This window comes from Halichoerus grypus, chromosome 13 (genome assembly GCF_964656455.1).
Source record: "Halichoerus grypus chromosome 13, mHalGry1.hap1.1, whole genome shotgun sequence".
Lineage (NCBI taxonomy): Eukaryota > Metazoa > Chordata > Mammalia > Carnivora > Phocidae > Halichoerus > Halichoerus grypus.
Window position 1 is genome coordinate 68,914,791 of NC_135724.1, and position 26,371 is coordinate 68,941,161.

Sequence of the window (26,371 nt, forward strand, 5' to 3'; positions counted from 1 at the left end):
CTCATCTTCTACCGCTTTCTCCCCATCCCCCCCATCCCACACAGGCTCCCCTGGCCTCCTTCCTGTTCCTGCAACACACCAGGCACCAGGGTGTTTGCACTGGCTGTTCCCTAAGCCTGGAATGCTTTTCCCCCAGATATTCACATTGCTCCCCTCCTTCCCCTTCTTCAAGTTTGCTCAGATAACACCACTAGATGAGGCCTCCCCAAAGCAGCCTATTTACAATTGTAGCATCCTCCCAACCCCTTATTTGGCTCTGTTTCTCCCAGGCACCTACTATTTTCTAACATATTATATAACTTATTGTTTTTGTTGATTGTCTATCTCCCTTCACTGGCTCCTCGGAGAGCAGGGGTGTTTGTGTTTATTTCATCCATGTATCACATGGACTAAACAGTGCCTGGGCATAGCAGACATTTAGTGAATGTTAAGTGAATGAATAAATATTAAATTTTAAAAAAGAAGGTAGAGAACACTGTTTGAAGTATGCTGCCACAATAAAAAGTAAATGAATCATATTTACTTGTGTAAGTTTAGCTTAGCTCTGGAAAGATAGCAGTGGTTGCTAGTAAGGACAACCTGATGGCTGGGGACTGAGAAGGGAGGGAGACATCTTACTTTCATACTTTCTAGATTTTCCTCTATGTGCATATATTGCCTATTCAATAAATAACTCAAATGAAAATAAACAATTTGGAACACAGATGATAAACAACATCCCCCCATCTCTGGCCTTGCCAGGTCTTGATGTATTTTGGTGTGCTTCCCTCCATCAAGTCTTTCCCGCAGACACCTCCTCCTCTTGGCAATCATGGCATAAGAACTTTTGCTGTAGCATTGGCCTTCGATTGGAGTGAGCCCCCTGCAGCGGCCTACTATTCATTGACCTTAATCTGCATAGTTCTGAATCTAATGAAGCCTGAATATCATATGCCTGGCTTCTAGAGCTCATATTATAAAGTTAATTTCTATAATTAATGGCTGTTTAAAAGCTGACCTGATTCACTGAGCTCCTATAAGCTAGTTTCTGTTTGAAGAGTGAGGCATGTGGGCTAGATGGCCTCCAGAGACATTTGTAAGACTGTGTAATCACAAAATGAGAGAGTAGTTAGCTTTGGAGAGGAAGATGGGGTATGAGATACGGGAAAAGGATGCAGGCATTGATAATGTTCTGGTGGTGAATTCACATGTAATTATTATATTTATATGTTTCATAATTAACATATATACTAATATAATATTGTGTGTATCTTTAAAAGATAACAAAATGGAGACTGAAAAATAATAAAACTGGGCGCCTGGGTGGCTCAGTTGGTTAAGCGACTGCCTTCGGCTCAGGTCATGATCCTGGAGTCCCGGGATCGAGTCCCGCATCGGGCTCCCTGCTCGGCAGGGAGTCTGCTTCTCCCTCTGACCCTCCTCCCTCTCATGCTCTCTGTCTCTCATTCTCTCTCTCAAATAAATAAATAAAATCTTTAAAAAAAAAAAAAAAAAGAAAAATAATAAAACTGAAGGATAATTAAAAAAAAAAAAAAAAGACTCTATTACCAGATTCTGAAAGGCCCAGGGTTCCCAGCTTTGAGAACCTACTTGATTCAGCTCCCTGATTTCACAGACAAGGAACCTAAGGCTCACAAAATCAAAAGAATTTGCCCGGTGAGTTAGAACTAGAATTGGAAACCAGATTTCCTGACTCCTAGTCCAGTGCTCTCCACACCGCCTTCCTAAAAAAGCTAGGAGGCTCTGGGTTAGAGATCCTTTGTGACTAGGTCCTTTGAAGAACCACAGTAGGGGGCAGATCTCCACATCACAATATGGGATCCTGGGCACACCGATCTAAGTTATCTTCATGTTAAAGCTAATTGTGCTGGAGGCTAATGCTTGGTGCCTTTGTTAGTTAAGTTTCAGTGCTAAGGGCTCAGGCTTAGGGGGTGGACTTATGTGAGTTGCTCTACCTCTTCCTGAGCCTCAGTTTACTCAGCTATAAAATGGATGTGACTATCAACTTCAAGGGTTCTTTGTGAGGATCACACGAGGTGGTGAAAGTGATTTGTAGATTATAATTCTTGATTCAAGTCCATTAACCATTCATTTATTCTATATTGACTGAAACTTCTAGTATATTCCTGGCACTGGAAAGGCAAGTAAACAGGACTGACAAGGCCTCCACCCTCAGGGAAGTTGGAGTCTGCTGGGGGAAACAGAAATAAATAGAGAATTAAAGGAGGAAGTGTGCCAATGGGATAATTAAGCTATGGGATCATTTACTAATTTGGAGTTGGGGAGAGGATAGGATTCATGGAGGAAGTGTACACCAAGCTGTGTCTTGAAGGACAAAGAAGTGGTTAGTGTTACAAGGAGCTCAGGCTGCAAGAAAGAGTTGACCATTTGGGAAATTAAAAGAATCCAGCATGGCTGAAGGAGGCCATGACTCAGGGCCTTGAGTAGCAGGCTAGGAGTTTGGACTCTGTCCTGAGACCAGTGGGAAGCCATGGGAGAGTTTTATGTAGGTGATGCCTGGGTCTGGCTTGCTTTTAAGAACAATTGCTCCAGCCAGCAGTGTGTTTGCTCCACTGCAGGGGCGATCTATGTCATTAGCAGGTAATCAGATTGTAGATGAAGGAGCATGGGCCAGGGCTAGACGGTCCAGGGATCAGGCCAGTGTAACTTGGGGGAAGCTACTGAACCTTTCTGAAGTTTGTCTGTAAACTGGACATTATCACTTCCCGAGTTTACTCTGAGGATTAAAGGCATGCAGTGTTCAATTCAGAGAAAAAGTACAATCACTTCGCTTCCCTTTTGTACCATGAACAAAGCTGAGCCGTCTTTGTTCCACACAGTAACCCTGTAAAGCATCATTGTCCCTACTTTACAGCTGGTCCCGGCTCCGGGGCCGTTCGCGCCTGCGCGGCGGGCGTTGCGGACGCCGAGGGGTAGCCTGGCAACCCGGTCGCCTGGCAACGGCGCTTCCCGGGACCGCGGGCTGAGGCAGGTGAGCCGGCGGCCGCCAGAGGGAACAGGGGGTCCCCAGATCCACCCAGCCGGGTTCACACTGGGCTCGCGTCCTCTTACCTCCCTAACCCATGCTCCTTAGAAGAGGGGAGGCCCCTGTCCCCAGCACCCACTGTTCCTTGCCCGGGGAGCCCAGAAATGGCCACGTCCCTCCCAGCTAGGCCCCCTCCCCTCTTGTCCCCGTCATTTGGTGCCCAGAATCAGAGTCTGGCTCACCTCCTTTACTGAAGTTGATCATTCCTACAGGGCTGGGGTTGTCACTGGGACTAATCGCAGGAACCACCACCCCCATAATAGTAGCCACAGAGGACATGACATATCCAGAGCCTGGTGCACCAGGCTCATGAGTAGCAGTTCATATGACCACTCTGGCAGGGAGGGAAGGAGGTGCTATTATCACCTCCCTTTTGCAGCTGTAGAAAGACACAGATAGAAGAAGGAACTTGTCAAGGGCCACCCATGGCCTAGGTCTGGAGCCCGTTCTTAACTACAGTTGACCCTTGAACAACATAGGCTTAGGAGTGCCAATACTACCCTTCCCCCACAGTCGAAAATCCACTTATAACCTTTGACTCCCTCCTTCACTATTAGTAAGCCTACTGTTGACCAGAGCCTTACCGATAACATAAACAGTCGATTAACATGTATGTGATATCATATTTATTGTATACTATATTCTCACAATAAAGGAAGCTAGAGGAAAGAAAATGTTATTAATAAAAGTATAAAGGAGAGAATACATTCAGTATTTATGTAAAAAATATTTATGCAAAAAGTGTGTTATGTAAAAAAAAGTACTGTTTTATAAAAAATCCACGTGTAAGTGGACTGTGCATTTCACACCTGTGTTGTTCAAGCGTCAGCTATACTGAACCACACTACCTATAGTTGCTCCAAGAGTGTGTGTGTGTAAAAAAAATAAATCACACTTTAACCTTAATTCCTTTTTTTGTAGATATGTCAGAAGCATCTGAATACTATACAGTGGCTAACTGAATATAAAAAAAAAACCTAAAAAAAAAAAAAAGAAGCAGCAGCATCTGAATAGGGTCCCTGATGGATGAATGAACTAGACCTGGATTTGAATGTTGGCTCCTGGCCTTATCAGTTCCATGACCTGAAGCCAACTCCTATCCTTAGACCTCAACTACTTCCTTTGTAAAATTGGGATAACGCAAGTCCTCTCCTTCTGGAGTAGTTGAGTTAAATACTAGGTGTTGCTGGCGTAAGATAAGTCCTCCCCGTCGTGACCATATTTGTGTTTGCTCATTTGATCTGCTTTGTCTCTTTGGTGCCTTTGACCCAAGGCCCAGCCTGTAAAGTATTGGTGATTTCCTCTGTTGTTAAGCATGGGAGGACTCTGGAGTTTGCAATTTGGGCTGCTATTGACCTTTATTGTGACTTTGAGCAGATTCCTTCATTGCTCTCAGCCTCAGTTTGCTCAGCCACAAATCGGAAGTAAAGATACCTACCTGACTGCCCTTACAGTTTTGAGGATCAAATGAGAAGTAGCTTCTAAATCCCAGGGGTAATAACGATAACTTTTTGGGTTCTCTTAATCAGTGGTTTCTGCAGAGCTTTGTTTTGAAAGCTAGAGAGTTGCCCTCTGCAGGCGTGGAAAGATGGCCCATGCCCGGATCTCCATGTACCTGCCCCCCGACATCAACCCCGCCCAGGCCGCCATTGCCTATGGCTGTCGGGCCCTGCCGAAGCTGAACGAGGAGCTGCAGTCGGAGGACCTCCTGACGAGGCAGAAAGCCCTCATGGCTTTGTGCGACCTCATGCACGACCCTGAGCATGTCTACGTGGCCATTGACATAGGTGAGAGTGTCACAGCCCAGGTGACCATGACTGGGGTCTGGATGGACAGACACAGTGGCTCAAAGTGGGAGGGGCTGAGGCGACCTGGTCCCTTCACTGCGTCCCTCCCGGCTGGCCAGTCAGTCCTTGCTCATACACCACCAGCGTCCCACCCAGAGCCACGAATCAGTCGCCTCTGCTATGGCTCAACTAGGTGGCCACAAATCCACCAAACAGAGCTGTTTATCTATCTCATCCATGAGACTGTCACAAAAGATAGGCACACACCTTACTAAACCACACATGTATCTGGGAGCTATGTCCCTTGTGTCCCACTCTGCTAATTATCAAAATAAGGCTTGAGGTGATTTTCATGACATGGTCACATGTTTCCCAGATCAGGCGCATGATGGACGAATTGCTGCTTCTTTCTCCAGCCCTAGCAAAAGGCTAGTTAATTCCGGATTTGGCTGTGGTTCCCAGAACCAGGGCCTAGGATACCGGGTTGGAGCTTCAGTAATAAGAGTTGCTGTTTCATAAGCCTGACTCTGGGCAGCACCACCCCAGCACACTGCCTGTGTTATCTGAATTCTCATAGCACCTGCCTTGGGAGGGAAGATAAGAAAACTGACAGATAAGAAAACTGGAGGTTCAGAGGAGGGGTACGAGGCTAGGGTTGCCAGATAAATAAATAAAGCAGGATTTTTATTTGCTCAACCTGGCATCCCTAGGTGTAACCTATTCAAGGGTACAGGACTAATTGGGGACAGGGGTGAGAATTTGACCCCTCAGTCTCTCCAAATGCAAAGGCCATTTTCTTAATCCTGTAGTGGACGGAGAGACAAGGCATCAGTCGGAAGTGTGCAGGGGGTTAGATAACACAGTCCCCTGTGTGAGCCTTTCTAGCCCACAGAGACCCCTTCAGTGAATCGGAACTCCTTTGCAACTGACACGATTCCCCCCAGGCCCCAAAGCAGCAGAGCTTCTGGTAGTTTCTTATTGCCCGACATTGGCTCACCCGTCGACTTCTAGGTGAGTTGATTTCTTAGACTGGTAGATGTTCAAAGGTTTTTGTGCCTTGCAGGCTGCCTGGAGAGCCTGAAAGCTTTGCTGAAGGATAGCAATGACATGGTGCGGATAAAGACCACCGAGGTGCTCTACATCATGGCGACCCATAACGTGGGCAGGTGGGCAGCTGTCTCTGGAAACCAATGTCATGCTTTGGAGCCACACCCCTCCCCTGGGTGGCAGGCCCTTGGATGACCTTGAATACTCTGAATTTTTGTCTGTCAGTTTGTGTGTGTGTCAAAGGGAGGGTGGGGGTGCATTCCCATATCTGTTCAGTTCACGCTCTTGACCTGGGATCACTAGTTTTACTTGGTATTGAAAACAGAACCGAGAACCACAAACAGCCCTGGAGCCCCTGCCCAGGGACTGCTGCCCAGTGTGCACATGCCCAGAAAGAAGGAATAGAGGGGCAGGATGCTCACTGTCTTCCGGCTTGTCCTTTCAGGAGTGTCAGGGCATCTCACGAAATGTAAGGTTGCTCAGGCCCGCCTCTCCTCAAGCTCTCTGTGCCTCAGTGTCCTCGTCTGCACCTGCTCGTGGGGGCAGGGAGTTCAATAGGTTGGCGCATGTGAAGTGCTCAGCCCCGAAACGTTGGCCTCACGTTGGCCTGGGTGGCCACTGGGTGCTCCTCTCTCTGGGGACCGCTGCCGCCTTCTCCCTGCAGATAGTCTTTGTGAACTGGCACTCCGCTTGCTCAGGGCCATCTCCAGATGGGGGCGTCGGTCCCTCAGTCCCCCTGACCTCCCCACTCCCTGACTCCTCTCTGGGTTCTAATTTCAGGTCCCCAGAAGGGGACGTGGTTAGCCTGAACCGTGTATAGCCCCGGCCCGATGGGTCGCTATGAATGAACGGGGTGCATATGGGGAGGTGGTGCTACACAGTGAGATCCCTAATTCACATGCTTTGCACCAAGCAGGGCAGAGGAGTGGTGGGGAGCAGGAGCCCTGGTGTCTGGGGACCCCAACCTTTCCTGATGTGACCTTGGTGGAGTCTCGCTGTGCTTATCTGAGACAGACCCAGGGAAAGTGCTTTAATACTTGGGAGCATAGAGGACTGAAGCACCTCTCATTTTTCCTGTTCCTTTTTTCTCTCTCTGGACCCGATGTGGACATTAAGTGGTAGCCCCCCAACAAGGGCTGACAGACACTGTGGGGAGAAGTGCTTGGAGCTTGGCCAAGTACAAGGAAATTGTGAGCCTAGTGGGGGTGCCTGTTGGTTTGTTTAGTGGCAGAAGGAGGTTGGGGGATATGGCCACGGTAGCAGGGGATGGGGGGGGACACGCAGTGAAGCAAGGATCACTGACCAGGGACCTGCTATGGCCTGGCCCGCACACTCCTTCAGTGTCTGCCATCCCGCACGCTGCCACCTCCGGGTGTCAGGGGGAGAACCAAGAGACCAGGGGCCAGGATTCCCAAACTCTGTCTCGCTCCACCACACCACAGTAGATGAAGAATGCAAAGGGCCAAAAGTAACGGAGGCCAATTTCTGAAGTTGTCCCCAGTTCAGTGGGGATCTTATAACTTAAAGCCAGTAGCCTGTGGAGCCTGTCGAGCTCTAAGTGACTGCTCATGTGGAAACTTCTGTGCCCCTTGTACCCACACAGGTAGCAACAGGAAGAGGGGATGAGGGTAGCAGCCTGGGGCTTGACGTCTTGTCGCCTTGAGGAGTCCGTTGGTATGACAGCCCACAAATGGGAGAGCCTTCCAGGAGGTCTAGCTCCCCCGGCTCACCTGCTGGTGAGGGGGGCAGATGCCCTCGGGGCAAATACGGCGGCCTTACAACGCAGGAGTGACAGGGAGTGGGCGACTAGGCACTGACTGAAGAGGCCCAGACACCTCATGACGGGCCGTCAGGGAAGTCTCCTGCAACCGGGGTGCCCTGCTAGGATTTTCTTGTCCTGGAATGACTCAGAACTCACCGTAGGTTAAATCCTGGCCGACACGGCACGAGCATGATTGGTTGGGCACTTCCTGTGTGTCAGGCCCTGGGCAAAGGCATCACACTGAGTTCTCACTGACCCCAGCCCCGAGAGATGTGACCTCAGAAGCCCTCACGCCAGATGTGCTCAGGCCCAGCAGTTAATCAAAAGAAATGGTTACAAAGCCAGCAATTGAAGAAATTGTACATTCCCTTTAAACTGTTCATTTTAACCCCAGGCACAAATAATTAGGCATTCACCAATCCCTGTGTGCCACCCAGGGCCTCTTCTTGGGTGTGGGCCCACTGGTTGGTGTTTCCCATCATCTTTTTTGCTTAAACCACACCTATAACATCATCTAATTTGCAACTTTGGTTTCTTTCCAATAGAGCGAGAACTCAAAGACATTAATGGAGTAATCTGCATGTAAAAACCTTCTAGAATCTTTTACAGTCATCTCATTTTTTTTTTTTTGAGACTCACTTTTGAGTCTTCCCAAAGCAATCAACTTTGTTTTCATAAGGAAATTAAAAAAAAAAAAAACTCTTCTCACATCTAATTGGCTTACCTAATAGTTAATTAACTTATATAATTATAACAAGCAGCATAACAGGCTACATAGGTTTGGAGGTAAGCATCTGGATGTTGGCAAGCTGGGGGAAGAGGCAGGGGCTTCAAGCAGGGGCAGAGTTTGCAGAGCCTGGAGCATCAGTGGGTGTGTGCCCTGGTGGGTGGATCCCCGAAGTTCAGGGTGGGTCAGTTGTGAGGTTCTGCTGCCCATCCTCATTTTACAGATAATAGGACTGACACTCACAAGAATAAAAGGAAGCATCTGGGGGCACAAAGAGCATCGGAGTCCTAGCTAAGGAAGGGGCAGAGCTATGTGATTCCAACATGTGGTTCCTTCCACTCACACACAAGCCACACTGCTCTCATGGCCTCTAGAGATGCTGTAATAGATTGTCCACCTCTGGCCTTTTTCTTCTCCTTGGAAGCTGGAGGAATGTGGCCTGCTGTGGGTGGGCACCTTCCTCCTTGCTCTTAACTGGATTCTCTCTGGGCATGGTCTTAATTGTGTCTAAATCTGAATTCTTTTCCCCAGAGAGGGCTTTTTAAAGCACGATGTCATCCTTGCCTTGTCCTACCTGCTGAACGACCCTCAGCCAGCCTGTCGAGAGAACTTGCACCTGGCGTTGAAGCACGTGGCCCAGCTCCCCTCAGGTAGGCTCTCCGTGGGCACTCAGGTGGCCCCCGGTCTCCACTCCAGGTCACTCACGCGCCATGCTGCAGATCGTGGTCTAGAGCACATTTTTTTTTTTTTTTTAAAAGTTATGCTTTTACTGATGGTACATATCAAAAAGGCACAAATCATACATGAACGTTTTATTAAATTGTACTAAGTGAACATGCCATGGAACCACTACCCAGATTGAGAAACTTCTAGAGTATCGCCACCACTCTAAAAACTTCCCACATGCCCCAGACCAGTTACTACCCCTCACCCAAAGGGAAACAGTATCTTCTATTTATGAAACCATAGATTGTTTTATGTCTTTTCTTAAACTCTACGTGAGTGGAAACATACAGTCTGTGACATCTTGTTTCTAGCTTTCTTGTGACTCAACGTTTTGTCTCTGAGATCCATGTATGGTTTTTGCTGATTTGCGCTAGAGTGTGGTATTCACATTATATGAGCATACTACAGTTTCTTTATCCACTTTGTTGCCAACGGACATTTGAATTGTTTCTAGTGTATGGCTACCAAGAATAGAGTGTCTATAAACATTCTTGTGAGTGCCTTTTGATGGACGTATAGATGCATTTCTTTTGAGACATACCTGGGAGGGGAATTGCTGGGGATAGGACAAGTTTATGTTCAGCTTTAGAAGGTACCGCCAATGGTTTTCTAAAATAGTTATACCAATTTACGCTCCCACCAGCAGTGTCTTAGAGTTCCACATGCTCTCGATCCTCACCCACACTTGATCTTTCCTGGCTCTTTATTTTAGCTATTTTGGTGGGTGGGTGTGTGGTAGTGTCTCATTTTGGTTTTAATCTGTGTTTCCCTGATGATTATAGCCCTCCTTTGTGAAATGTGCCATAGCACGTTTAAGGAATGAAGAAAGCCTGCCCCCCAGGCTTGAGGTCCCCTTCAGTTGAGTGCTCCTGCTGATTAGAGGCGGAGTCCAGGGTGACGGCCACCCACCCACTACAGCTAGAGGGCTGAGATTTGTGTCAGTTTCATGTCCACCCTGTCATGTGGTGCAATGAACATTTTTAAACAGGGGGCTCATTCCAAGAGGCGTGATATCAAGGCCTTAAAGGGGGCGCCTTAAGTTAAAGGTGGGCAAAAAGGTGTGGCAACCCAGGAGTGAGACAGCCCTGGGTTCCCTCTGCCCTTCCACTGGTTCCTTGCATGCCCCTGGTTGGGTTATTTCCTCATTTCTAAAGTGAGGCCGATACTACCTGCCTCAGAGGCCTGAAGTGAGGGCAAGTGAGAAGACGCTCGCCAAGCGTGTAGCTCATCACCCTGCATGAAACACGCCATAAACACTCAACTCCACGTGAGAGTACTCCCTGAACTGAGGGCCCAGAAAGAGATGACTATGGGATCAGGTACAGAGAGGCAGGCCAAATGGACTGGAGTCCTTGGGGGCCTGGGATTGCTGCCCATCTGGGAGGCGCACCTGCTACCTGGGCCGGGCTGGGTGTTGGGGAGCATGCTAGGCCAGACAACAGAACCTCTGGTGGTCTTTTAAAAGGACACACTTTTATCCCTGGCCCTATCCCAGGCCAACAAGATCTCTCTCTGGGAGCGGGCGCACGTATCTTTCTCAAACACACCTTGGCTGATTCTCCTTTGAGGCCATGATTGAGGGCCACTGGGATAGTGGGGTGTTTGTGAAGCACCAGTGCTCAGGGCTGAGCTAAATGAATGCCCTGTGCTCACCACACAGAAATGTTCCTTCTTGGGGTGTGGAGCTCCCAGCCAGCTTTCTTAAATTATTGCGACCTGTTGAAGCATTCAGAGAAATACAGAGACAATGATAGTAAACATCAATTGCCATCACAGCTTTGCTAAGTCTTAATATTCTACCATAGTTCCCATTTGCTTGAGATTTTTGTTTAAAAAAAGTAATAACAGTCCGAGCACCCTGTGAACCTCCCCACCCAGCACCCTTACCCTTTCTCCTGCCCTCCCTGGAGCCCCCAGTAATTTCTGACTATATCCCTAGCGCACATCTTTATATGTTACCATGAATGTAGTTATATAGAGATCTTGCCTAGCATGTTTTAAAACTCGATGCCAATGGATCTTGCTGAATGTATCCCCTTGCCACTTAACCTAATTATAATTTTGAAATTTATCCATGTTGTGTCACAGGCTCTGTTTGACTATCTTAACCGTGGCATACCCTTCTGGTGTTTGAATGTAACACTGACATTCAATACACTTACCCCTGCTTGGCTCACAGGGCAGGCTGGTTGTTTCTGATCCCGAGTGTTCCCGCTCAGATTTTCCTGGAGTCCCTCCAAGGCCTCTGCTGGAGGAGAGCATCCTTGTGGAGGCGGGAGAATGCATGGCCTTCAGCTTGGCCAGATACTGCAATTGCTTCCCAGACTGCCCTCCTCCAGCCAGGAGAGAGCCCGTTGCACGTCCTCACCAGCAACCTGATGGCGTGCCGTGCTGTTGCACGTGGCTTTGCCGTCCCGTGTCTGGGAGAGGGGGCGTCTTTCCTCTGCCTGGCACCACCCGCATCTCCTCTCCTGCCCAGTGCCTCCCCGGAACCTGAGCGTTCTGTTGAGTTGTTTTTCTATTTCTTACTGATCTGAGGGAGTGTTTCATTCATCCTGGATTCCAACCCTTCGTTGGCTACACACATTGCAAATACCATTTCCTGGGTTGTTGCGTGGCTTTTCACTGTTTATTTGCTTATTCATTAGCCCAGCAGTTTTTCATTTGAATGTAGTCAGTTTCATCCATCTTTCCCTGTGTGTGTGTGTGTGTGTGTGTGTGTGTGTGTGTTTGGTGCTGCTTAAGAGCTCATGAAGATATTCTGCCCTGTTTTGTTCTAACCGTGTAGGAGTTTTGCTTTTCACATTTAGCTGGTGAAGGTACCTGGCCTGGATTTTTGTTTGTTTGTTTATTTGTAGGTCTTCTTGTTTAGCCCTTGCCAATCTGACACGGTCTTAGTTACAAAAGCTCTACGGTAATCTGTGTTCTGGTGGGGAGGGCCCTGCTTCTATCTCCTGCCTGCAAAATTGTTCTGGAATCCACAAGCACTGGGTGCATCACAAGGAGTAGTGGGGCCATGGTTCTGACAAGCCTCACCCGGGGCCCCGGGAGTGAACCGCACCCTCTCTCACAGGCTTTCTTGGGTGCTGCCCATTGTGACGTGCCCGGGACGCTCTGGTGAGGGATGTGCAGCACTGGGTGGGTAGGGGGGGAATAGCTGGAGGGAGAAAGGGAGACATGGGGTATGGCAGGCACCCCAAGAAGTCCTCCTGGGGGGACTCTGAGCACTGTGGCTTCTGGGGTGGCCAGTGTGGCTGTGTCCCAGGTGGTGTCCTTGCTGGGCCTCGGGGTGGGGTGGGTACATCTCCTTCATGGCTGCACTTTTAAGCAGCATGTGACCTTGGGCAGTAGCACAGCCTGTCGGAGAGCGTCGGCTTTATCCCAGAGCATGGGAGTCTGTGTGCCTGTGGGCCTGGCATAGTCTGGACTCAGCTGGCTCTCCTACTGGTGGTCATTAGTACGGGTTTTCTATCCACTGCCATGCCACAAGGCACCCTCTGCCCCAGGCCGAGTGCCCGGCGCTCAACAAATATTGGTGTTCGCAGATTTTATGCCATATTTTAAAGGATCATTTGTTATTTATTTGTGGCAGTTCACTCCCTCCCTCCTTCATTAATTCAACAACTGTGTTGGGCCCTTGATCTGTTCCAGCCACTGTGCCTCAATCGCTTCGTCTGTAGTGTGTGGTATCTGTAGGGAAACGGAGGTCTCCCCTCTTGAGTGGTTGGGCCTGGCGGGCCCAGGCCTGCTGTGTGGTTTCCCGTGGTAACCAGCAGGGGGTGCCACAGGACCGATGACTGCCTGACGGGGCCTGGCTCTCATCTCAGGCCCCGGGGGTGCTGCAAGTCAGGTGAAGAGAAACCAGGATTGTAGAAGCAAATGCCACACAGAAGCCTCCAGCCCAGGTTCCCTGTCAGCTGGGCCCTGAGTGACCGCTGGGGATTCTGGGGGAATCTCTGTCTGCTCCCTCGTTTCTGCCAACCCCACACAGAAACAGGTCTTATTTTGTGGCCGGCCGGAGAGAACTCTGATGCCCAAACTGAAGATTCTTCTGTAACTGGATTTTGGGAGGCAGCTGAATAGCACTGGGGCCCTGGAAGTGTCTCCCTACCGGCCCCACTGGCCATGGCCCAGGCCCCTTGGACCCTCTGACGGTGGCCTGGAACAGGGTGACTGGGTGCACCTGTGAGTGTGGATGGAGCTCTGAGCTGCTGGCCCAGCTGCGGCAGCATCACGGTGCTGGGACTGCTCTCTCTCTGACACACTGTGTGCAGCCTGGCTTGGGTGGGGCTGTGGGGCTCAAAACAGGTGCCCCTCCCTGCCCAGAGGCGAGCACCAGCCAGGGAGGGGTGAGGGAGGCGGAGAGGCTTTGCCCAGTCCTCTCCTGTGCAGTCTGGCTCCTCAGCCTCAGACAGGAGCAGCACGGGCCTGGGGAGGGCCAGGGCTTACCAGGCTTTATGTCAGATGCAGTTCCGATCCTGGGAATTTTTTTTTTAAGATTTTATTTATTTATTTGACAGAGAGAGACACAGCGAGAGAGGGAACACAAGCAGGGGGAGTGGGAGAGGGAGAAGCAGGCCTCCCGCCGAGCTGGGAGCCCGATGTGGGGCTCGATCCCAGGACCCTAGGATCATGACCTGAGCCGAAGGCAGACGCTTAAGGACTGAGCCACCCAGGTGCCCCTGATCCTGGGAATTTTGAGGTGCGTGGCGACATCAGAGCTGAAGGGGTGGGAGTAGCAGAAGCCTAGGGAGAGGCTCTGCTGGAGAAGCAAAACAGGGTGTTCTCCCCCTTCTGCAGTGTGCCTCAGCCAGGCAGTCTCGGGCAAGCAAGCTGCTGCACCCCTTTCCCTCCTCCTGGGCTGCCTGGGGAAGTGGCCCAGAGCAGCCCTGGCTCCTCCTGGCTCTGACACCGCAGAGTGCAGGGATGGGGCTGGCTGCCTCGGAGGGGTGGGCCTTTCCTTTCTCACCTGCCTTCAGGACAGGGTGCAGCAGGCCCTAGGCATGTCCTCAGCCTGACAGTCTATGTGGGCAGCTGCCCCCTTCCCAGACTTAGCAAAGGACGATGCCCACCAACGGTGACCCTGCCCACCTGGTTCCCAGCCTGGTACACCTGCTTGAAGCCTCCTCTCCGCTCACCCTCCCCATCCACTGGCCTTCTCCAGGCCGGAGAGCCTTTCCCTGTCCAGCCCAGTCAAGGCAGGTCACCATCCCAACAGCTATCCTCGTGGGCTCTCTTAGACCGGGCGGTCTTTCTGAGCTCTCTCCAGAAGGTTTTCATAATATTCCCAGGCGGTTTGGGACAGCTCATTACAGGGTCAAGTCCTTCCAGTGCATGCGCTGGGCAGAAGCAGCTGGCCCCCGGCCTTGGACCTACCTCAGCACTGAAGCCCCTCACCTGGCTCATCTTTTAGTGAAGAGAGCACCCAGGGTGCCGTCCAGCCTTGGTGGGGCCCCCTTGTCCTCATGGGGGACTGTGGCCCTCCCCAGCACTTGCCCCTGAGGCAGCAGACCCGCACCCCACCCCCATTTGTCCTAGATGGCCAGGGCCTTGCGTGGGCTCCAGGGAGGGTGGACAGAGGGAGCACTGGCCCTGGGGACCCAGGCCTGGTCGGATCACTTGTTACACTGTGTGATGCTGGGAAGTCATCTCCCCTCTGGGTCTCTACTTTCGCCCTCTATAAAGCAGAACCAGTAATCTTGGCTTCCCAGGAGTTGGGGAGGATGGAATCAGACGAGTGTGTACCAGGTTCAGCAGGGCCATGTGGTGAGCAGTCACCAAGGGGAGCTGGGATTATTGTCAGTGGCCCATGGCTCCATCTCAGGTGACCACGAGAACTATAGCAGCAGATGGTGATACCCAGAGCCCACATGGTGGTGTGCCCTAGGAGAGGGAGTCTTTGGCCACTTCGTGGGACCTGGGCTGTGGTTAGTCACCTGCAGAGGGCGAGGCTGGGCCAGCCCTTCCTGCACAGGGTAGAGCCTCTCCCCTTAGGATTGCCCTCCTGCCAACTCTGGCCTCCTCCCACCGGTCCCTCTTCTGCTGGTCCCAGAGCTCATTTCCGTCTGGCTGATGCCACCATCAGTGGACCTTTCCTGGACCTTTAGCTTAGCAGGTGCCTTCTCCACACTGGGCACTGTTTGGGCACAGTGGAGGAAGAAGGTGGGTCAGACTGGGCCAGGTCCCCTTCCCACCTCGCCCTGGCATGGGTGCTTTATGCAGTGGAGTGTGGGAGGGCAGGGACCTCCAACACCCAGCAGGCTGGGCCCCAAGGGATAGACCATCTTGGACTGCGAGCACAGGGGAAGGCACGTCAGCATGATGAGCAGAGCAAAAGGGGGATGTAGCAGGCCCACAAGAAGAAGAACCAGCACAGACCGAGGGTGGGGTGACTAGACTTATCATGGGGATCATTTCATAACGTATATAAAAGTACTGAATCACTATGTGGAATACCTGAAACTAATAGGATGGAATGCCAATTATACTTCAATAAAAATAGGCAACGTACAAAATGAAAAATAAAATGCACTGAATGCACAGTCTCTGAAATGTTGCGGAAGAGGAGAGTATAGGAAACATACTTGTCAGAGGTGTCAGTGAAATGAGGCAGGGAGGGGCAGCTCGTGTAGCGGATCACAGAGGAAGTTTAAAAGGAAAAAAAGCAGTGCAGACAGATTGCGGTGGAGAGCGGGGCCCTGGGAGAGTCGGCTGACTGGGCTCTGGGAACTGGGAGCACTGGCCCAGGGAAGCCACCTCCCATCCCTGAGCACATCAGGAGGGAAGGCAGAATCCTCCTATTTTCCCTCTAGCTGTGTATTTTTAGGTGAAGGATGCTCATGGTGAAATTACTGCTCTTTTCACAGTTGGCATTAAAAGCGTAGAATAAGTCCCAAAGATTTCAAGTCACATGCTATTTCTTCTTAAAAGTCCCCTTGGGTTTTTGCTGTTTGGTGATGTGGGAAGGCGTGAAAGGAATCCCCACGAGGGCTCAGGGGTGGGGGAGGGAGAGAGCCCGATCTGTATGTGTGTCTCTGTAATGTGTATCCGCGTGTGCGCATGCGTGGTCCTCACTCAGAGCTTTGTGTAGGTCCTGGATTTGAGGAGGAGGCTCAAGGGTGGCTCTGTGCTCCCTGTGGGATCGTGTCTGGGTGCAAAGTGATCAGGAGCAGAGCCAGGCAAGAACCCCCGGCTTGGGGAAACACTTGCCTCTCTGCTGCAGTCCCTGACCTTGACCTTGAGCACCTTTCCTCATCTGTAAAACGGGTCACAGCTGACAACCTGCCACCGTAGAGGTGTTAAAATAATCTGTAAGGTGCCTGGTGCAGGGTGAACAAACTTGCCTGACTCCTAATTAGTGCCTTCCACCACATGGAGATGCCCCTAACCACACAAGCCAGAGTCAGCAGACAGCGGGACGGTGGGGGACCCCTCCTCCCCACACCCTGCAAGGATCCCACCCTCACTGTTGGGCACTGTCGACACCCTCCAGGCTGTCCACCTCTTGCACTCTGGCAGAGGTGTCTTTAGGCTGTGAGGGGTCTGGGTGATGGTGCGGCCTGGGCTAGTGCTGGGCGGGGGTCTTGGAGCCATCATTTCCCCCAAACCTCAGCCCCTCCAGACACATGGGCCTGGCAGCGCCACACCCCGCCCCTTGCAGTATCTTTCCTCGCTTGAGGTTGTTTATTCTTTTTTTTTTTTTTTTAAGATTTATTTATTTATTTGAGAGAGCGAGAATGAGAGAGAGTACATGAGAGGGGGGAGGGTCAGAGGGAGAAGCAGGCTCCTCGCTGAGCAGGGAGCCCGATGCGGGACTCGATCCCGGGACTCCAGGATCATGACCTGAGCTGAAGGCAGTTGCTTAACCAACTGAGCCACCCAGGCGCCCGAGGTTGTTTATTCTTGACATTCATTTCAAAGTGATTGTGCCTGGATGTGTGGATCAGGGGAGAGAAAAAGGCGAGGTGGGCACGGATGGTGGCTCGGGGCCCCCTCCCGCCAGTCACAGCACGGCAGGACAAGGCTCAGCTCATTCAGGTTATTTTATTTTCTTAAAGTAGACAATCTTTACCTTTCATACAATCACCAGCTCCTCTTTCCCTCTGTACATCTCTTAAAGTCCTTGGCTGTGATTCCACACGCTGACCTTGGACATACAGGTACCGAACAGAGGCTGAGAGGAAAGGAGATTTGGCAAGGGCTCCGGCGGTGCCTTCCCTCTTGATGGCGGGGGTTTCATATTTACATGCGGCCCTGGGCCAAGGTCCTCCCGTGGTGGCGGGTGCCACAGGCCCTGGGCCAGGCAGGGCCAGAGTGCAAGGTCCCGGCGGGGACTCCCTCAGGCTACAAGGCTGGCTGAGCCTTCACAGGAGTTGTAGTGGCTCTCAGCCGGTCTCAGGTACAGAACGTGCAGGGGCCGGGGCCCCATCTCTCGCTTCCCCTTCCTCCACTTGCAAAGCCACGAATAATTTACTCTTTAAATACCAAGACATTTAGCTATTGTTCATTCGCTCCTAGGTGAAGAACCTTCTTTAAATACATCACATTTATTTTCTGAAATAAAAACGAAGCAGAAACCGCACCGGTAACAGGAGGACGCTGCACGGGCTTATGTACAACGCGGCCCAGCGAGGCTGCCGTAGGGCGACCGTCTGCCCCAGTGTTGCTCGGGAGCAGAGGGACAGATTCATCCAGATAACAACTTTTACACTCAGCAAGCCAGACACAAAAAGGACCACCTGAAAAAAAAAATATGTTTTGAAAATCTGCATTTTAAAAAAGAATACTCAACTGCATTTGAAAGTTTCCATATTTCTGCGAAACACCACGAGATTTGGCCAAAAAAAAAAAAAAAATGTCAGAGAAGAAAAACCAGGGTTTGATTTATAAAACATCAGACTAGTAGAAGAAAAGCTGGAACCCAGCTGGCCTAGTTTGAAACAAATCGTGCCACTCATGTTATTGTGTGGATTTTTGCTGCATATTTTGAAGCTGTTTTAAAAAGAGCTGTGAGTGGCTGGAGGTCTGGTTAGTGCTGTCATCTGGCCTCGCACCCTGGTTCCAGAACAAATGTGGTACAGAGTAGGCCAGCAGTAGGCGTGGCCAGCAGGGAAGGCGCACAGACCCTGCTCTGGTCCTCCCTCCTGGTCAGCAGCAAGGTCCCCAGTCCGAGGCTTGGGCAGAGCTGGCTTCCTCCAGATGACCCAGCCGCCTCTCATAGTCCCATGGGGAACCCCATGCAGAGCAGGGCCAACTCGGGAAGGCAAGGTGAGGGGGCAGGAAGGGCTTGTAGTGAACTTGGTGACAGCTGCTTAAGTCTTCAAGAGGCTCCAACGCTTCGGGGAACTTGGCCATTTCCAGACTGTGTGTGTGCATGTGTGTGTGTCTACCTACCTAGCAATCTATCTGTATATATTTATGTTTGCGGAAACGTGGGGGCCAAGGAGGTGCAGGGGCGGGGGGGACATTCATCAGGCCCCCCGTTTTCTGCCCCTGGGCTGGGTCTCCCTAGCACGAGTGGGGGTGTGACACCCCGGGGTTTCACCACAGGCAAACCGGCCAGCCCGGCTCCTCAGCAAAGGCCTATGTACTTGAGATTGTTCTGTATGATGACATCTGTCACCGCATCAAAAACAAACTGGATGTTACTGGTGTCGGTGGCACAGGTGAAGTGGGAGTAGATCTCCTTGGTCTCCTTGTTGCGGTTCAGGTCCTCGAACTGCCGCTGGATGTAGACGGCGGCCTCCTCGTAGGTGTTCTGGCCCTTGTATTCAGGGAAGCAGATGGTGAGCGGGATGCGCCGGATCTTCTCCGCCAGCAGGTCCTTCTTGTTCAGGAAGAGGATGAGTGAGGTGTTGATGAACCAGTTGTTGTTACAGATGGAGTCAAAAAGGCGCAGGCTCTCTGCCATTCGACTCTGCAGGCAGGAAAATGCTGGTGTTAATCAGGGCACGCAGCGTGGAAAGGCCTGAGGCCTGCAGCCCTTCCGGGAGGAAGCCCTCCCACCCCGCGGCAGGGTCTCCCAGCCTGGCACTGGCCCTGCAAATGTCACCCTTCTGTTGGGAAGTCCTTCCTCTGTCAGCCGAGTCTGTCTTCACCTGCCTCCCACGGGCTCTGGGAAGTGGCTGGCACGGCCCTCGGCACCCTGACACTTCTTTGTAAGGGGCTGTCCTGCTTCATCGGACCCTCCTCTGTGGCTTGGGCCTGCTGCCCAGCCTCCCTCAGCCGCAGGGACCCGGGCAACTAGGTACTCACAGCCGAGGGCCCCATCTCCTGTTGCCCTGTGCTAGCTCACGGCCCCCGAGCTGCCATCACGTCTCCCTCAAGGTGAGCATGGCCAGCCTCCTGCCCGGCTGGCAGCTCTGGCCCGTCCTCCAAGCCTCGGTCCTGTCACCTGGTACCGTCAGTCCTCAGCCAGATCTGTGAGCGGAGAGCCTGTGCTTCCAAAACCAAAGGCTCCAGTCCAGAGAGTTGGGGAAGGCTCAGGCCCCTCTGCCCCGGCTAGGACATTGGGCTCATGTGAGGACAGTGGCCCAGGAGGCTCGGTGACCCCAGTGGCACTGGCCTTTACTTACCCCCTTCTTTCTGAGGACCTCAAATGGGTTGTAGTGACTGAGTTTTTAAGGAACATAAAGCATCTGTCTGACTCCCAAGCCCACCGTTTCCACACACAACTGATAATTCTAGCTTCCAAAAGGACTGCTGGTGAGTTACTATGGTGAAAGCTGCCCCTCATTTTAAAATAAAACGAACAAGCCAAATGTCCGAACAAAGCCTGCAACTAGTTTAGTTTAGATCTGAGGCGTTGGATTTAAGGACTTTCTGACCATATTATATCACCAGTCGTGTGGTAATGATGAAGGAAGCCGCAGCTGGTGCTGACGGTGTGGCCATGGCTTGCACCTTCCTATTCCCATTTTACAGATGATGAAACTGAGGCTTGAGGAGGTGGGAAATGTGCTCCAAGTTCCACAGCCAGGAGCTCAGGCTCACTGCAGCATGGATGGGCAGCACTGTTGGCCTAAGTGAGGTTACCCCAGATGGGGGTGTCCAGGAGGATGCCTCAGTGAAACCCTGCTCTCCTGGGGATCCTGAATCGCCTGAGGTACACAGTCTAAGAGCATCAGTGCTGAGAAGGAACCAGGTTGAGTGGGGAGAGGATGCTCAGAGGTACTTGTCATTATTCTCCCACCTCAGAGAAGCTGCCCTGAGATTCCATATATACCTTGGAGATTGTGTTTTCCAAAACCGATCTTGTGCCTTGTTTAGAATGAGCTCAGGAATACCAGAAACTCTGGAAAATGAGTGGTTTCAGGTTTTGGGACGGGGGGGGGGTGGTGACCTTTCTGCAGAAACAAGATGCAGGATCCCCAGCCCCAGTAGAGCCTGGAAGAGCCACACCATGTTCCCAAATGTGAGATAAGTGGTGGTCTAGGAATGTCACATTCTATTGGAGAGTAATTAGCGCTAATGGATTCCTGGAAGCCACACTGTAAAGCCTAACAGAGCTATCAATTCTCTTAGGAATGATGTCATAATCAGGGGCTGTGCTTCTGACCCCAAATTTCACATCAGATAAATAACAGATGTAGTCATTAGCATGCACACATTAATCCATTGAGCAAATACTTGCTGAGCATGCCCTAAGGGCCAGTGACAGGCCCCAGCTCTCATGCCAGGTGACAGAGCCCAGACAGGGGCCCAGGACTCAGAGCAGGGTGGGCTGGCCACCAGCAGGTCGGACCTAGCAGGCCAGTGCCCAGGGCTGGGCCCTGAGTACAGAGCTGCGGTTCGCGGAATGGGAGCCAGGACATGGCCAGGGTCCTAGAATGGGTATCTGCTGGGTCACTTGGGGGGAAAGCCAGGGGAGCTCTTATACCCGGCCCAAGCCCAGCAGCTCTGGACAGGCTGTGGGGTCTGGGAAGCGGAGGGGCAGGAGGGCATCCCCAACATGCTGGAACAGTGCATGGGCACGTGTGCTGGCCAGCACTGAGGCCTCTGCCGGTCGGCCCCTTGAGGGCAGGCCCTGTGTGGCACTGGAGCGGTCAATAGGCCACATTTCCCCTCCCACCTCACGGCCAGCTCGGCTGCCCTTCCTGCTCAGCACACACCCCAGGTTCCCGACTTCAGCCCCAACTGACCTTCCTGTCCCATGTGAACCTCTGCCCCACAGACAGCTCTTGGCAGGCTTTCTGGACCCTAGACATCTTTCTGAGCCTTAAGTTCCTTACTTGGAAATCTGGGAGCTCGGGCACTTTCCTTACAGGGCAGCCATGCGCTTGGCAGCACCTTGCGCATACTCAAAGGATCGCTACTGCCTAAGACCACAGAACAGGGGTCTCCCTCATCGTGGGGCCCTTGCCCACTCCTGGGGCTCCTCTTGCTTTCCTGGCTTTTGGGGGCTCAGGTTTCCTGCTTCTCTCTCTTCCTTGGGACAAACCATGGGCAACCACACTGGCCATTATTTACACACCTGGGAGATGGTGGGCATCAAAGAGTAACCACAAAACCTCGAACTGTGTAGACACCCTGGTTGTGTGGGTGCTGCCAGGCAGGATTCAGCACAGCCTGGGGGACGCACCGACCGGGTACCAGCTTAAAGAAACACACACGAGCTTCAGAGCTCGAGAAGCACTGGCCTAGATGCTATACTCCACCTGCCATCCCCTGCTGCTCCCGGGGTGCTCGTGGCCCAAATGGGGTGCTGCCGTGCCAGGCCCCTCTGCTGAGGAGCCAAACCCAGGAGGTGCCGTGTGGGCAGGGTGGGGCCCTGGTGCTACAGGGGGGACTGGGCGCCCATGGTGCTGTCACTGTGGCACATGCCCTTCTGCCTCCCAAGTGGGCAGAGAAGTGTCCTGACACCTCAAAGCACAGATCATTGAAAAAGGAACGTGCTATTTTGGGCGGTAACTCTGGAAACTGCACGAGTGTGAGTATGGGAGGAATGAGTGCCATGGGTCCCCGCCCAGCCTCTAGGGCCTCCCTCCTCCTCTCTCCATGTTCTGCTCACCCTCTGCAGCCTCGCTGAAGGCCCCTTCTTCCTGGAAGCTCCCCTGACTTCTCCCACCCCCATACCCTGTTCACCTTCCTGCAGCATATGTCTGGCTATGCACCCTGCACCAGGATAAAGTCCCAGCCCCTCAGTCTGGCCTTTAGGGCCTCCCCTGCCCCCCCTCCCCCCGGTGGGTGTACATGGCCTGGACACCAGCTGTGGCCCCATTCTTCTCCTCCCTGGCCTGGGTGGGGTCCCCCCTGCCACCCAGTTCCCTTGTGACTTTGCCCACTTGGTGTTATGGGTCAGAGCTGCTGCTGAGGGCCCCAAAGGTGGTAAGCCAGGGTTGGGCACCATCCTTGTGCAGTCCAACTGGGCTGCTGGGCCCCTAGGGCAAATGAAGCCAGGGGCAGCTTTGGAATCATTGCTAACACATCACCCCCTTGTCCTGTGAAACTTCCGTTAGCCCGATACAAACATCTTCGTAGACGCGGAATCCGAGAAGCCTGCAAGTCATGTCTGTGCTGCAAGCAGGGGTGCTACCCATTTCACACATGGGAAGACAGAGGCTGGGACAGGCCGACTCCCAGGGCTCGCCTAAGAGCCCTCTGTCTCCACCAGCCACATGTTCTCTTCCAGCAAGAAGCCCTCCTTGCCTTTACCGCTCTAGCTGCCAACGGAGCAGTGGTCACGGGTGCTTCACCCAGGAGGAAGCACACCCACCAGTAGCCCCCAGCAGTGCCAGCCTGGGGCTCTGATGCCCAGCCAGCTCTCTCCAGGGCCTGCTCACCAGCAAGATGCCCTTTCTAGGAGTCTGGGGTTTGTTTGCACATTCATTTATATAAATAATGTGGAACAGACAATTCCCATCAGAAGCGTGGGCAATGGCGGGAATCATACTGCCCAATGGTGAGAAATCAGTGATTTGTAACAAAGCATGTCAGACAGCGGGAGGCAGCTGGGGGGCTGGATGTAGTCCCCGGGGTGGTAAAGAAGTCATTTCTTGGCCATTTGCAAAAAAAAAAAAGAAAAAAGCTCCTACTCAGACAGGTCTAAATATACTCAATGCCACTGAGTAGACTTTTCCCCAGGTGGCCTGTGGATGTCACCAGGCTGGACCTAATGTAATGACCTGTTCCTTTTCTTTTTTTAAGGTTTTATTTATTTGAGAGAGAGAGCGCAAGCACAGGCAGGGGGAGGTCAGAGGGAGAGGGAGAAATAAACTCCACGCTGAGCAGGGAGCCTGACATGGGGCTCGATCCCAGGACCCCAGGATCACAACCTGGGCCAAAGGCAGACGCTCAACCAAGCCACCCAGGTGCCCCTAATGACCTGTTCCTAAGGAGCTGGCTGGCCTGTGAGTCTGGGGTCTTTGCTCAATGCTGAACTTGGCAGCAGAGGCCTTCACCAGGCACATGGCTACCATGTGCCAGCACCCCTGGTGGCCTGGACTGGACCAGCTTCATTTTGAGGCCCACAGCCAGGGTGAGCTGGGGTGCGAAGGGGAGCCTGCATATGGTGAGGGGAATGTTGCCCCTGGTTCTGATTCTCTAGGAAGGCTCTCCTGGTCACAGAAGGGCTGTCCCTGTCCCTGGTTACAATCACAGGGTCGGGGCCAGAGGCCTGGCATTCGCTGTCTCCATCAGTTTTTGATGTACCTTGGACAAGTTATTTCTCCTCTCTGGGCCTCAGTTTCCTCATCTGTAAAATGGGATGGTCATAGCATTCAATGCCAGGACCACTGCAAGGAGCAATGAAGGTGCTGGTGTGAGAAGAACCTGGGTCTGTTGGGCCTTGTCCTGTGGCTGCTGCTGCCCAGTGGGCAGTCTCCCATGCCACTCATTGCCCCTTGCCCTGGCACAGGGGTGTCTGTTGTCTCCTCTCAGCTCTCAGTGGCGGGGCCCCCTCCCTGCACCCCCAGCACAGAGCTGCTGTGGGACGCCATGGTCCCAGGGCAGGAGCAGCTCCATGGGCTGGAGGGAGACAGGCCTGACTGCAGACCTGGGCTCAGCCAGTCAGCACCTGACAGGTTCCTGGGGCCGGCAGCGCCTCTGTGCCGACCACAGGTTCTGGGGCCACTGGGCTCCTCAGGGCACCTCCTGTGACTGCTCAGCCTGGAGATGCGATGGCCACTGGGCCCTGCCCTCAGCGGTGTGAGGCTTGCCTCCTCACAGGAGGCACCCTTAGCTTTTCAGGGGCGCACAGGACAGCCCCGAGTGCCAGGCGGAGCACCTCGTGACCACTGTTTCCCCAATTTGATGGTCAAGCCCGGGAGCTATGGCACGGCAGGGCTGCCTTTGGTTTCCTTGCGTGCTGGCTGGGTGGGAGAGGGCTGGTTCCCAGAGACCCAGCCTTGAACCCAAGCATGGGCACTCAAGGACAGTCCCTGCACTTTGCAAATGAGCAGAATGGGCCCCACAACAGGCAAAGGGGTCTGTCTGGACGTTTCCTGCATGGCATCTTCTAGCACGTCTGACTCCCACTGATTTGAGAGTTCACTGGCCTGCCTGAGGGAGAGAGGCCAGCAGGTGTCCTCCAGGCTGTGGTTCTTGGGTCCCTCTCTGAGTGAATTCTGGCTCCCCCCCCCCCCCGCCCCCTGCTCATGCCTGGGGGTTGGGGAATGTTCAGCCCTCCCAAGGCACTGTAGTTTCTAGAGAAAGGTAGGGGAACGGGTAAGGGAGCTGGCTAATGACTACCAGGCTGCTTTGGGTCTTTCTAAACTGTCCGTCTTGGGGGCTCTAATTTCAGTTTCCAGCCCTCCTTCCTCATGGGCCATCCTACCTCTCTCCCGAAGCCTGCGCCAGCTTCTCGAGGGTCACGCAGCTTGCTTCCACAACTTTTGAGTGTGGGGTCTTGTATGCAGCATATCTGCAACTTAATAGGCTTTTGGGGTGGTGGCCTGCTTTTGGAGCTGGGGATCCTTCAGCGTCTCTTTACTGTAGCCTAACTAACCCACAGAGTAATGTACACCTCACTTTCCAGCAGCACCAAACTGTGGGCAGGCGGGCAAGACAAAGACCTCCATCCATTGCACCCCTCCTGACGGACACCTGTAGCTCAGGGTGCCCAGAGGGCAGGGTCTTTCCTGTTCTCTCCTCACAGGCCACCACAAGTGTTGTTAGGACCCAGGTCCTGTTTGTGGTGACTCACTGACCACCCCTGGACTGACCACCAAGCTATGGGGAAGGGGCATGGGCATGCTCTGAAACCCTCTCCATCCCCAAATTTCTTGACTGAGCTCTTGGGGCAAAGTCTGGACACCCCTGGGGGGGGCACACTGGCCCTTCATGATCTGGGTGTTTTCATCTTTCTCCCCAGCCCCCACCTCCATGTGACTCCCTGTTCCTGGCCCTCACCTGCTCCGAGGTGCCTTGCACAGACTGCCGCTAGCCTGTATCACTCTGGGCAAGAGGCTTGCTTCTCGGTGCCCCGGCCCCTTATCTGTGAGGCAGGGATACCAGCCTCACAAAGCGGGGTGGCTTTAAATGGAGAAAATGCCTACAAAGACTCATACTCGCTGTTTTCGTCATTGGTTGCGGGGCCCTGGGTCCTCTACCTACCTCTTGGGCCTTGGGTCCCCATCTGGCTGTAGGGTGGGTGGAGCCACAGGCATGCTGCGTGGCACCTGTCCAGGTGTGCCTGGCCCAAAGCAGGTGCTCAGCCAACCTTGCTGCCCTGTTGCCATCACATGGGTCTCCCACTGTCCTGTTCTAGGAAGGGGCAGGCTGTGCGGATGCTGCTCCTTGCTCCCCTTGGGGCCCCCAGGAGGCCTGAGCACACTCCCAGTTGCCTTGGTTTCCATACCAGCTCCCAGCTCTGTAGTCCTCCTAGGACACTGGTCCAGTCCATCCTGTTCCCAACACCCTCTTCTCTTGTGTGGACACACATCCCAGGGGTGATGGGACCTGTACCTGCCTACCCTCCAAGGTCTTGGGCAGCCATATGCAAATGTCAACTCATGCTGAACATGCCATCAGCCAGACCCTTGGAACACAGGGGAGGCCAACTGGGGGCCTGCCCTGTACTGATGGGTATATTTCACTGAGTGGGAGATATGCCAGGAGGTGGTAGCATGTGATATGTTGCATGGCTGGGGAAGGCTCTGTACTGACCCATCCTATCTCCCTGTCTGCTCCCTCTCCCCCAGGTTCCCACCCCCCAGGGTCTGGTGCAGGGCTCACTGTGGTCACAGCACATAGCAAGGCTAGCTGGCCCAACCAGGAGTCCACAGGGGTCTCCAGCCTTAGACCTCACATAAAATGCAGGTGACATCAAGGTTTCAACT

General features: G+C 52.8%; 2 protein-coding genes across 2 annotated transcripts in view; one reads left to right on the forward strand and one right to left on the reverse strand.

Annotated features, from left to right (window-relative positions):
• The first annotated feature begins 4,591 nt into the window (after nucleotides 1-4,591).
• On the forward strand, nucleotides 4,592-11,053 carry LOC118526536 (radial spoke head 14 homolog). Its single transcript, XM_078060127.1, has 4 exons — nucleotides 4,592-4,833; nucleotides 5,897-5,999; nucleotides 8,901-9,019; nucleotides 10,756-11,053. The coding sequence occupies exons 1-4, from the start codon at nucleotides 4,635-4,637 to the stop codon at nucleotides 10,878-10,880; spliced, it is 546 nt and encodes a 181-aa protein (XP_077916253.1). The 5' UTR covers nucleotides 4,592-4,634; the 3' UTR covers nucleotides 10,881-11,053.
• Nucleotides 11,054-17,119: 6,066 nt separating this feature from the next.
• Nucleotides 17,120-26,371, reverse strand: part of GNAZ (G protein subunit alpha z) — a 52,504-nt gene continuing 43,252 nt past the window's right edge. Inside the window, exon 3 of the mRNA XM_036077821.2 lies at nucleotides 17,120-19,011. Coding sequence (XP_035933714.1) covers nucleotides 18,667-19,011 — 345 coding nt within the window. The 3' untranslated portion in view covers nucleotides 17,120-18,666. The remainder of the gene's footprint in view (nucleotides 19,012-26,371) is intronic.

What these genes read in the sequence shown, in the direction of transcription:
- LOC118526536 (XM_078060127.1), top strand. Translation starts at nt 4,635, where the DNA reads ATGGCCCATGCCCGGATCTCCATGTACCTGCCCCCCGACATCAACCCC. An exon ending in CTACGTGGCCATTGACATAG is followed by an intron (nt 4,834 to 5,896) that starts GTGAGAGTGTCA and finishes TGTGCCTTGCAG; the next exon opens with GCTGCCTGGAGAGCCTGAAA. An exon ending in CGTGGCCCAGCTCCCCTCAG is followed by an intron (nt 9,020 to 10,755) that starts GTAGGCTCTCCG and finishes CTCACCACACAG; the next exon opens with AAATGTTCCTTCTTGGGGTG.